Genomic DNA, 12,500 nt, shown 5'->3' with positions numbered 1-12,500 from the left:
AGAGACACTCAGACAGCGGTTCACACAGACACCAGCAATTCATCAGTGATATTAAACAAGACACCTCACAATTTCCTCCCTTCCAACCATCATTTCAATGCAATTGGGACGTTTTTTCCCCCCATTACACGTCATGTTTTTAATAACTATTGTTTCGTCTGTTATTTTATGTTGCTATTTAAGTATCTGCACTCCAGAATTGAATTGAATTTAACGTAAATCCACTTGTCACATAAAAGGTACTGAACTAAGAGCTTCATACAAATGATAATGAATGGATTATACAACAGGCTTTTCACTAGGTCTCAAAGAGCTTTAGTTAATAAGGTGGGGAATTCACCTCATCTACCACCAATGTGAAGCACCTACCACACTTGATGATGCATAACAACAACATGGTTGTCACTGTTCTAGTAATAAAGCAGGTGTGTAGTCATACTAACTTTTGTGAGTTGATGCCGTCGATGGTTCTGATCATCCTCTCTTCCAGTTCCTCTTCAAACCGTCTCTTCTGAGATTTAGTCCTGAGGGGAAGAACAAGATACAGCATACTCAAGGACAAACATAGATAGACCTGTAATGAATAGGAATCATGCACCGATCTAGGATCTTAATTTGATCACCCTGTTCCAGGAGAACTTTCCTGCAATGAAGGAAATGTAAAACTTGTAGTGTATTTGAGGTTTAAAAAAGCTTCGGAAGTTTGTAATTTCCACATTGAAATTTCAGACTTGATTTTCCCTTAAGACATTTTTTTAGCAACTCCTAAAAGAATATCCACATAATAATTCACATTTCCTGTTGCTGCAGGATTATTTTGCTGCTGTAGCAAACTGGCTGAAACTAAGGTCCTACATCTGTAATGGAATCTATAGTGGTGTAGAAAGGAGCCATAGGTTGGTGTATATAGATAGATCTATTCCTGGAGGAGGATGAGAGAACAACATTACTCAGATGGTTAGACAGTCTTGACACAGGAAATAGTGACATCAACCGTGTATTGTTCTACACAACCAATAACATAACAGTCATAATATTAAACCAAGGTTAGGCCTGAATGATCTTACCCATCAAACCCTTCTTTAATACCTTTTGATATACGAACAATAACGACAGGCAATTTTCTGTATTCAGAACATACAGTACAGCGATGCCAACAATATGAGTACGTTGATCAATATTATATCCTGTTTGGATGTTCTTAAGACATGACTGGTGTAAAGGAAAGATGACTGATCTGTAGGGGTAAAGTCTGTGGTCTGGTGTAAAGTAAAGATGACTGATCTGTAGGGGTAAAGTCTGGTGGTCTGGTGTAGAGTAAAGATGACTGATCTGTAGGGGTAAAGTCTGGTGTAGAGTAAAGATGACTGATCTGTAGGGGTAAAGTCTGGTGTAGAGTAAAGATGACTGATCTGTAGGGGTAAACGTCTGGTGTAAAGTAAAGATGACTGATCTGTAGGGGTAAAGTCTGGTGTAGAGTAAAGATGACTGATCTGTAGGGGTAAAGTCTGGTGGTCTGGTGTAGAGTAAAGATGACAGATCTGTAGGGGTAAAGTCTGGTGTAAAGTAAAGATGACTGATCTGTAGGGGTAAAGTCTGGTGGTCTGGTGTAGAGTAAAGATGACTGATCTGTAGGGGTAAAGTCTGGTGGTCTGGTGTAAAGTAAAGATGACTGATTTGTAGGAGTAAAGTCTGGTGGTCTGGTGTAGAGAAAAGACGACTGATCTGTAGGGGTAAAGTCTGGTGGTCTGGTGTAAAGTAAAGATGACTGATCTGTAGGGGTAAAGTCTGGTGTAGAGTAAAGATGACTGATCTGTAGGGGTAAAGTCTGGTGGTCTGGTGTAGAGTAAAGATGACAGATATGTAGGGGTAAAGTCTGGTGTAAAGTAAAGATGACTGATATGTAGGGGTAAAGTCTGGTGGTCTGGTGTAGAGTAAAGATGACTGATCTGTAGGGGTAAAGTCTGGTGTAGAGTAAAGATGACTGATCTGTACGGGTAAACGTCTGGTGTAGAGTAAAGATGACTGATCTGTAGGGGTAAAGTCTGGTGTAGAGTAAAGATGACTGATCTGTAGGGGTAAAGTCTGGTGTAAAGTAAAGATGACTGATCTGTAGGGGTAAAGTCTGGTGTAGAGTAAAGATGACTGATCTGTAGGGGTAAAGTCTGGTGGTCTGGTGTAGAGTAAAGATGACAGATCTGTAGGGGTAAAGTCTGGTGTAAAGTAAAGATGACTGATCTGTAGGGGTAAAGTCTGGTGGTCTGGTGTAGAGTAAAGATGACTGATCTGTAGGGGTAAAGTCTGGTGGTCTGGTGTAGAGTAAAGATGACTGATCTGTAGGGGTAAAGTCTGGTGGTCTGGTGTAAAGTAAAGATGACTGATCTGTAGGAGTAAAGTCTGGTGGTCTGGTGTAGAGAAAAGATGACTGATCTGTAGGGTAAAGTCTGGTGGTCTGGTGTAAAGTAAAGATGACTGATCTGTAGGGGTAAAGTCTGGTGGTCTGGTGTAGAGTAAAGATGACTGATCTGTAGGGGTAAAGTCTGGTGGTCTGGTGTAGAGTAAAGATGACTGATCTGTAGGGGTAAAGTCTGGTGTAGAGTAAAGAAGACTGATCTGTAGGGGTAAAGTCTGGTGGTCTGGTGTAAAGTAAAGATGACTGATCTGTAGGGGTAAAGTCTGGTGGTCTGGTGTAGAGTAAAGATGACTGATCTGTAGGGGTAAAGTCTGGTATAAAGAAAATATGACTGATGTGTAGGGGTAAAGTCTGGTGTAAAGGAAGGATGACTGATCTGTAGGGGTAAAGTCTGGTGTAGAGTAAAGATGACTGATCTGTAGGGGTAAAGTCTGGTGTAGAGTAAAGATGACTGATCTGTAGGGGTAAAGTCTGGTGGTCTGGTGTAGAGTAAAGATGACAGATATGTAGGGGTAAAGTCTGGTGTAAAGTAAAGATGACTGATATGTAGGGGTAAAGTCTGGTGGTCTGGTGTAGAGTAAAGATGACTGATCTGTAGGGGTAAAGTCTGGTGTAGAGTAAAGATGACTGATCTGTACGGGTAAACATCTGGTGTAGAGTAAAGATGACTGATCTGTAGGGGTAAAGTCTGGTGTAGAGTAAAGATGACTGATCTGTAGGGGTAAAGTCTGGTGTAAAGTAAAGATGACTGATCTGTAGGGGTAAAGTCTGGTGTAGAGTAAAGATGACTGATCTGTAGGGGTAAAGTCTGGTGGTCTGGTGTAGAGTAAAGATGACAGATCTGTAGGGGTAAAGTCTGGTGTAAAGTAAAGATGACTGATCTGTAGGGGTAAAGTCTGGTGGTCTGGTGTAGAGTAAAGATGACTGATCTGTAGGGGTAAAGTCTGGTGGTCTGGTGTAGAGTAAAGATGACTGATCTGTAGGGGTAAAGTCTGGTGGTCTGGTGTAAAGTAAAGATGACTGATCTGTAGGAGTAAAGTCTGGTGGTCTGGTGTAGAGAAAAGATGACTGATCTGTAGGGTAAAGTCTGGTGGTCTGGTGTAAAGTAAAGATGACTGATCTGTAGGGGTAAAGTCTGGTGGTCTGGTGTAGAGTAAAGATGACTGATCTGTAGGGGTAAAGTCTGGTGGTCTGGTGTAGAGTAAAGATGACTGATCTGTAGGGGTAAAGTCTGGTGTAGAGTAAAGAAGACTGATCTGTAGGGGTAAAGTCTGGTGGTCTGGTGTAAAGTAAAGATGACTGATCTGTAGGGGTAAAGTCTGGTGGTCTGGTGTAGAGTAAAGATGACTGATCTGTAGGGGTAAAGTCTGGTGTAAAGAAAATATGACTGATGTGTAGGGGTAAAGTCTGGTGTAAAGGAAGGATGACTGATCTGTAGGGGTAAAGTCTGGTGTAAAGGAAAGATGACTGATCTGTAGGGGTAAAGTCTGGTGGTCTGGTGTAAAGAAAAGATGACTGATCTGTAGGGGTAAAGTCTGGTGGTCTTGTGTAAAGTAAAGATGTCTGACCTGTAGGGGTAAAGTCTGGTGGTCTGGTGTAAAGAAAAGATGACTGATCTGTAGGGGTAAAGTCTGGTGTAAAGTAAAGATGACTGATCTGTAGGGGTAAAGTCTGGTGGTCTGGTGTAGAGTAAAGATGACTGATCTGTAGGGGTAAAGTCTGGTGGTCTGGTGTAAAGAAAAGATGACTGATCTGTAGGGGTAAAGTCTGGTGTAAAGTAAAGATGACTGATCTGTAGGGGTAAAGTCTGGTGGTCTGGTGTAAAGTAAAGATGACTGATCTGTAGGGGTAAAGTATGGTGGTCTGGTGTAAAGTAAAGACGACTGATCTGTAGGGGTAAAGTCTGGTGGTCTGGTGTAAACTAAAGATGACTGATCTGTAGGGGTAAAGTATGGTGGTCTGGTGTAAATTAAAGATGACTGATCTGTAGGGGTAAAGTCTGGTGGTCTGGTGTAAAGTAAAGATGACTGATCTGTAGGGGTAAAGTCTGGTGGTCTGGTGTAAAGTAAAGATGACTGATCTGTAGGGGTAAAGTCTGGTGTAGAGTAAAGATGACTGATCTGTAGGGGTAAAGTCTGGTGGTCTGGTGTAGAGTAAAGATGACTGATCTGTAGGGGTAAAGTCTGGTGGTCTGGTGTAGAGTAAAGATGACTGATCTGTAGGGGTAAAGTCTGGTGGTCTGGTGTAGAGTAAAGATGACTGATCTGTAGGGGTAAAGTCTGGTGGTCTGGTGTAAAGTAAAGATGACTGATCTGTAGGAGTAAAGTCTGGTGGTCTGGTGTAGAGAAAAGATGACTGATCTGTAGGGTAAAGTCTGGTGGTCTGGTGTAAAGTAAAGATGACTGATCTGTAGGGGTAAAGTCTGGTGGTCTGGTGTAGAGTAAAGATGACTGATCTGTAGGGGTAAAGTCTGGTGGTCTGGTGTAGAGTAAAGATGACTGATCTGTAGGGGTAAAGTCTGGTGTAGAGTAAAGAAGACTGATCTGTAGGGGTAAAGTCTGGTGGTCTGGTGTAAAGTAAAGATGACTGATCTGTAGGGGTAAAGTCTGGTGGTCTGGTGTAGAGTAAAGATGACTGATCTGTAGGGGTAAAGTCTGGTGTAAAAAAAATATGACTGATGTGTAGGGGTAAAGTCTGGTGTAAAGGAAGGATGACTGATCTGTAGGGGTAAAGTCTGGTGTAAAGGAAAGATGACTGATCTGTAGGGGTAAAGTCTGGTGGTCTGGTGTAAAGAAAAGATGACTGATCTGTAGGGGTAAAGTCTGGTGGTCTTGTGTAAAGTAAAGATGTCTGACCTGTAGGGGTAAAGTCTGGTGGTCTGGTGTAAAGAAAAGATGACTGATCTGTAGGGGTAAAGTCTGGTGTAAAGTAAAGATGACTGATCTGTAGGGGTAAAGTCTGGTGGTCTGGTGTAGAGTAAAGATGACTGATCTGTAGGGGTAAAGTCTGGTGGTCTGGTGTAAAGAAAAGATGACTGATCTGTAGGGGTAAAGTCTGGTGTAAAGTAAAGATGACTGATCTGTAGGGGTAAAGTCTGGTGGTCTGGTGTAAAGTAAAGATGACTGATCTGTAGGGGTAAAGTATGGTGGTCTGGTGTAAAGTAAAGACGACTGATCTGTAGGGGTAAAGTCTGGTGGTCTGGTGTAAAGTAAAGATGACTGATCTGTAGGGGTAAAGTATGGTGGTCTGGTGTAAATTAAAGATGACTGATCTGTAGGGGTAAAGTCTGGTGGTCTGGTGTAAAGTAAAGATGACTGATCTGTAGGGGTAAAGTCTGTTGGTCTGGTGTAAAGTAAAGATGACTGATCTGTAGGGGTAAAGTCTGGTGTAGAGTAAAGATGACTGATCTGTAGGGGTAAAGTCTGGTGGTCTGGTGTAGAGTAAAGATGACTGATCTGTAGGGGTAAAGTCTGGTGGTCTGGTGTAGAGTAAAGATGACTGATCTGTAGGGGTAAAGTCTGGTGGTCTGGTGTAGAGTAAAGATGACTGATCTGTAGGGGTAAAGTCTGGTGGTCTGGTGTAAAGTAAAGATGACTGATCTGTAGGAGTAAAGTCTGGTGGTCTGGTGTAGAGAAAAGATGACTGATCTGTAGGGTAAAGTCTGGTGGTCTGGTGTAAAGTAAAGATGACTGATCTGTAGGGGTAAAGTCTGGTGGTCTGGTGTAGAGTAAAGATGACTGATCTGTAGGGGTAAAGTCTGGTGGTCTGGTGTAGAGTAAAGATGACTGATCTGTAGGGGTAAAGTCTGGTGTAGAGTAAAGAAGACTGATCTGTAGGGGTAAAGTCTGGTGGTCTGGTGTAAAGTAAAGATGACTGATCTGTAGGGGTAAAGTCTGGTGGTCTGGTGTAGAGTAAAGATGACTGATCTGTAGGGGTAAAGTCTGGTGTAAAGAAAATATGACTGATGTGTAGGGGTAAAGTCTGGTGTAAAGGAAGGATGACTGATCTGTAGGGGTAAAGTCTGGTGTAAAGGAAAGATGACTGATCTGTAGGGGTAAAGTCTGGTGGTCTGGTGTAAAGAAAAGATGACTGATCTGTAGGGGTAAAGTCTGGTGGTCTTGTGTAAAGTAAAGATGTCTGACCTGTAGGGGTAAAGTCTGGTGGTCTGGTGTAAAGAAAAGATGACTGATCTGTAGGGGTAAAGTCTGGTGTAAAGTAAAGATGACTGATCTGTAAGGGTAAAGTCTGGTGGTCTGGTGTAGAGTAAAGATGACTGATCTGTAGGGGTAAAGTCTGGTGGTCTGGTGTAAAGAGAAGATGACTGATCTGTAGGGGTAAAGTCTGGTGTAAAGTAAAGATGACTGATCTGTAGGGGTAAAGTCTGGTGGTCTGGTGTAAAGTAAAGATGACTGATCTGTAGGGGTAAAGTATGGTGGTCTGGTGTAAAGTAAAGACGACTGATCTGTAGGGGTAAAGTCTGGTGGTCTGGTGTAAAGTAAAGATGACTGATCTGTAGGGGTAAAGTATGGTGGTCTGGTGTAAATTAAAGATGACTGATCTGTAGGGGTAAAGTCTGGTGGTCTGGTGTAAAGTAAAGATGACTGATCTGTAGGGGTAAAGTCTGGTGGTCTGGTGTAAAGTAAAGATGACTGATCTGTAGGGGTAAAGTCTGGTGTAAAGTAAAGATGACTGATCTGTAGGGGTAAAGTCTGGTGGTCTGGTGTAAATTAAAGATGACTGATCTGTAGGGGTAAAGTCTATGGTCTGGTGTAAAGTAAAGATGACTGATCTGTAGGGGTAAAGTCTGGTGGTCTTGTGTAGAGTAAATATGACTGATCTGTAGGGGTAAAGTCTGGTGGTCTGGTGTAGAGTAAATATGACTGATCTGTAGGGGTAAAGTCTGGTGGTCTGGTGTAGAGTAAAGATGACTGATCTGTAGGGGTAAAGTCTGGTGGTCTGGTGTAAAGGAAAGATGACTGATCTGTTGGGGTAAAGTCTGTGGTCTGATGTAAAGTAAAGATGACTGATCTGTAGTGGTAAAGTCTGTGGTCTGATGTAAAGTAAAGATGACTGATCTGTAGGGGTAAAGTCTGGTGTAGAGTAAAGATGACTGATCTGTAGGGGTAAAGTCTGGTGTAAAGTAAAGATGACTGATCTGTAGGGGTAAAGTCTGGTGTAGAGTAAAGATGACTGATCTGTGGGGGTAAAGTCTGGTGGTCTGGTGTAGAGTAAAGATGACTGATCTGTAGGGGTAAAGTCTGGTGTAGAGTAAAGATGACTGATCTGTAGGGGTAAAGTCTCACCTCTCTCTTCTCTGGTAGTGATACTGGCCCATTGGAACATCCTGAAACACACAATCGCAGAAGGGGAGGCTGGACACGAGTGTTTATCAATGTGTTTGTGTGTGTGTGTGTGTGTGTGTGTGTGTGTGTGTGTGTGTGTGTGTTTACTCACAGTAGTGTTAATCTTGCCGTTGTCAGTAGTCATGCTGTCTCTGTGGTGTAGGTTAGCAAAGGGTTTTGCCGCCCCCCACGACTCCAGGTATCGAGTCATTCTGACCGATGCCCTCATCTTCCCTCCGTCCAATGTAGAACGAGAACGTGTACACAGGTGGGGGCTCCGCCTCTCAGCCTGGTGAACCAATCAAAATGGAGAGCAGTATAACTTCCCCCCCTTTTTATCTTCTCTAAGATCTATTTCTCAAATCAAGCAAACAGCTTCATGCAGTTTTTATGTGTTATAAACAGTAGCATATACCCAATAAATCGGTAGTTTATAAACGTGAGTTTTTAGAGTATGTTATATCTGTGGTTGTGTTTGGACCACCTTTGGACCACATTCTAACGTCTCACTTTGGGGTTGATGACCAGGTAGGTGATGACTTCGTGTTCCTTCAGGTAAAAGTCTCTACTTTGTCCCTCCCCTGGTTCCACCTTATAGGAGCCCTTCAGATGCTCCAATGTTACTGAGGAGATATGGACACGCCTGGGGGAGGAGAGAAGAGAGAGGGAAGAGGTGGAGAGAGGGAGGAAGGAAGAGAGAGGAAGAGGTGGAGAGAGGGAGGAAGGAAGAGAGAGGAAGAGGTGGAGAGAGGGAGGAAGGAAGAGAGAGGAAGAGGTGGAGGGTGATTAATAAACATAAGCCAAATGGTTTGTGAATGCAAATATTTATTGGGAAATATTTCAAGAAACAACAGACCCCCTATTGGTTGATCTTACCCTGGCACGCCCCCTGCCTCCATGTGATTGGCTAGAGTGACATCATGCGACCAGACATCGTATTGCCACTTCTGGAGGCCGATGACGCCACACAGCACGTTCCCAGAATGCACCCCGACTCGCATATTGATGTCAACCCCAGTAGCATCCCGCACCTTCCTAAGGTAAAAATGTTGAACCTCAAATGAACCTCTGCTTTTTCTATTGGGTGAAAAATATTCTGAGTTTGGGTGTGTGTGTCTCAGGAAAAAGGTTGTCTGAGTGAATGCGTAGTGTGTGTGTGTGTGTGTGTGTGTGTGTGTGTGTGTGTGTGTGTGTGTGTGTGTGTGTGTGTGTGTTTAGCCCGCTGGCGCACTGGAGAGGATTAGTTTATCATCACTATTTCACATTGTATTTGCACTACAGCTCACACACAGCTGAGACCCAGTCTGGCTGGGATAGAGGCTTGTGTGTGAGCGTGTGTGTTTGTACGTGTCTATGTGCCTGTGTATGAGTGTGTGTGTGTGTTTGTACATGACTACATGCCTGTGTTTGTGTGTGCATGTGCTCGTGCACGTGTGTGTGTGTGTGTGTTTGTATATGACTACATGCCTGTGTTTGTGTGTGCATGTGCTCGTGCATGTGTGTGTGTGTGTGCGTGTGTCTGCTAGTGCATACAGTTGAAGTCGGAAGTTTGCATACACTTAGGTTGAAGTCATTAAAACTAGTTTTTCAACCACTCCACATATTTCTTGTTAACAAACTATAGTTTTGGCAAGTCGGTTAGGACATCTACTTTGTGCATGACACAAGTAATGTTTCTAACAATTGTTTACAGTCCGATAATGAAACAAAAATAGAACTGTTTAGCCATAATGACCATCGTTATGTTTGGAGGATAATGGGGGAGGCTTGCAAGCCGAAGAACACCATCCCAACCGTGAAGCACAGGGGTGGCAGCATCATGTTGTAGGGGTGCTTTGCTGCAGGAGGGACTGGTGCACTTCACAAAATAGATGGCATCATGAGGGATGAAAATTAGGTGGATATATTGAAGCAACATCTCAAGACATCAGTCAGGAAGTTAAAACTTTGTCGCAAATGGGTCTTCCAAATGGACTATGACTCCAAACAAACATCCAAAGTTGCTGCAAAATGGCTGAAGGACAACAAAGTCAAGGTATTGGAGTGGCCATCACAAAGCCCTGACCTCAATCCCATAGAAAAGTTGTGGGCAGAACTGAAAGAGCATGTGTGAGCAAGGAGGCCTATAAACCTGACTCAGTTACACCAGCTCTGTCAGGAGGAATGTGCCAAAATTCACCCAACTTATTGTGGGAAGCTTGTGGAAGGCTACCCAAAACGTTATTCTGACATTTCACATTCTTAAAATAAAGTGGTGATCCTAACTGACCTAAGACAGGGAATTTTTACTTGGATTAAATGTCAGGAATGGTGAAAAACTGAGTTTAAATGTATTTGGCTCAGGTGTATGTAAACTTCCGACTTCAACTGTATGTACGTTTGTGTGTGTGTGTTGTATGTGTGCTTGTGTGTGTTAAATGTGCATGTGTGAAAGCAGAGAGCTGGTGTTTTACTTGATGGCCTCACACATGTCCAGTCCCATCTTGACACAGTTGCCTGCATGGTGTGGTAGAGACTCTGGCAGGCCTGATACACAGTAATAACAATCACCCAGGATCTTTATACGCATACACTCATTCTCCTGGAGAGAGGAGCGGGAGCGAGAGAGAGAGAGAGAGAGAAAGAGAGAGAGATAGAGAGAGAGAGAGAAAAGGAGAGAGAGAGAGAAAAGAAGAGAGCGAGAGAGTAGGTGAGAGGGAGAGAGAGACATGAGTTAGTAGGGAGAGGAATAGGGAGAGGGGGCAACAGATGCACAGAGCTAGGGAGGGAAAGAGAGAGAGAGAAAAAGTGAATTTCAGAATCAGAATAAAAAACGTACTTTGTCAAAATAAAATATAAGAAATCCAAAGAAAATCCAAATATGACCTGGGGTTTACAGATTATGCAAATAGCCATAAACCACCATATTCAAAAATCTACTTTTCATCAACTTTGTAGGAACTTTGCATAGCTTGTGGAACTACATTACTGTGCATCCCTAGTGAACACGTACACCTACACAGATGTGCTAATGCCCTCTCACACACACAACGATGACCAAAAGACACTCCCACTAGATGTGAGGCTGCTTACAGCAATGCCCAAACATCCAAACTCCTCTGTCTATTATATAACAAACAAATTGCTGGGGAACTAGGCAGTGTGTGTGTGCGTGTGCGTGTGCGTGTGTGTGTGTGTGTGTGTGTGTGTGTGTGTGTGTGTGTGTGTGTGTGTGTGTGTGTGTGTGTGTGCGTGTGCGTGCGTGTGTGTTGGCCTGTAGCTGTACTGACATGAATCAACAGCTAACACTCCATCCGAGAAAACACAGCAGACAGATCAGCAAGAGAGAAAACTTCCCACGGATATTACGCACAACTACCTTAATGTGGTATAGTGTGCTAGTTTGTCTGTGTGAGTGTGTCCATGTGTGTGTGTGCTAGCATGTGTGTCATCCCTCTGTGTGTGTCATCCCGCTGTGTGTGTGTAACATTACCTTGGCGATCTGGTCAAACTTGCCGAACAATTCATTCAGCATGTGCACCAGTTCTCCGGGTGAGCAGTCACCAGCCAGTTTAGTGAACCCGACTATGTCTGCATACAGAATACTGAAACAAACAGAGAGAGAGAAACAGAGAGATAGTGAGAGAGAGAGAGAGAGAGAGAGAGAGAGAGAGCGAGAGAGAGAGGGAAGAGATTCAAAGGGCTTAAAACAAAGTAAAAAACAAGTGTCTTCTACTTTCCTTCTCTCTTTCTTTTCTTATGCTCTGCAGAATACTACAGAGAGAGAGAGAAGTGACAGAGGAATACCCATTCAGTAAAAGGCCCAGCAGTCTTTTCTTTTCTCCTCTAATCTGAGATTTCAGCACCAAGGACAGCGACAGCTATGCAGTCAGAATCTGAATAAGAGCTGCCTTTCAGCACCACATGACGTTGGACAGCAACCATCTTTGGTGCAGTCATTCCCAACTGCCTGGGAGAATCTCAGTCCTTGAAAACCCATTAGCTATAATCATAGAGGTCAATGGTAAACTACTTCTGAGCTCTACACTCTTGAGAAATATCCACGCACACAGACAGATGATTTTGCATGCAGACAAACTTGTGAGACCCACTCCAAACTGAGGACATTGCTACATCCCTCTCAGTTCTACCACCATGATGGAAAAGGCATTACTAACAACAACCCAATAGAGTTTCAATACATAGACGATGATTTGACTGGCCTTATGACTACAGATTGGAGTTCAGTTGAGCTCCTTGTCTTTCAATCTGCAGAAGGAGATCATTGACTGTATGTATATAGGATCTACTTGACTCTATTTCAACAGTAATCACCAATAGAATCCAGTAGACTGGAGCCTGGGTTAACTGAGCATATCAGTATCACTACAGAACACTAAGGAACACAAATAACACAAACAGGACACAGCATAGATGACCTATGGAGAGGAGAGTAGTGTAGTGTAGTGCAGAGCAGAGTAGAGTAGAGTAGAGTAGAGTAGTGTAGAGACAGATGTTTACCTAACGTTGGTGTGTCGTTGGACATAGAGGTTGTGAAAGTTGTTGGTTCCCTCTGCCCGGCCGAAGTCCCTGTCCCTTGGTCCCTGTAACCTCTGAATGATCTCTGCCTTCATCACACGGGCGATATGGGCCGGGAGCAGGGACAACAGTAACCTTTCCTGTTGTGAGAGAGAGGATAAGTCCTGTGAAGTCCAAATGAACTGCTTTAGGTACGCATACACACACAAAACAGACACATACACACA

General features: G+C 43.4%; 1 protein-coding gene across 3 annotated transcripts in view; it reads right to left on the bottom strand.

Moving 5' to 3' along the window:
• The window catches only part of LOC110496472 (adenylate cyclase type 2), a 93,630-nt gene that overhangs the window by 41,833 nt on the left and 39,297 nt on the right, over window positions 1-12,500 (bottom strand). For all 3 annotated transcript variants that reach the window (XM_036953053.1, XM_036953050.1, XM_036953052.1), the window contains exons 5-12: window positions 12,256-12,413; window positions 11,228-11,339; window positions 10,209-10,336; window positions 8,632-8,790; window positions 8,266-8,398; window positions 7,868-8,044; window positions 7,717-7,757; window positions 444-524 (exon numbers count right to left, since the gene is read on the bottom strand). In XM_036953053.1, coding sequence (XP_036808948.1) covers window positions 444-524; window positions 7,717-7,757; window positions 7,868-8,044; window positions 8,266-8,398; window positions 8,632-8,790; window positions 10,209-10,336; window positions 11,228-11,339; window positions 12,256-12,413 — 989 coding nt within the window. The remainder of the gene's footprint in view (window positions 1-443; window positions 525-7,716; window positions 7,758-7,867; window positions 8,045-8,265; window positions 8,399-8,631; window positions 8,791-10,208; window positions 10,337-11,227; window positions 11,340-12,255; window positions 12,414-12,500) is intronic.

This window comes from Oncorhynchus mykiss, chromosome 18 (genome assembly GCF_013265735.2).
Source record: "Oncorhynchus mykiss isolate Arlee chromosome 18, USDA_OmykA_1.1, whole genome shotgun sequence".
NCBI lineage: Eukaryota > Metazoa > Chordata > Actinopteri > Salmoniformes > Salmonidae > Oncorhynchus > Oncorhynchus mykiss.
Note: the sequence above shows the minus strand (reverse complement) of the source record. Positions and strands in the feature narration are given on the sequence as shown.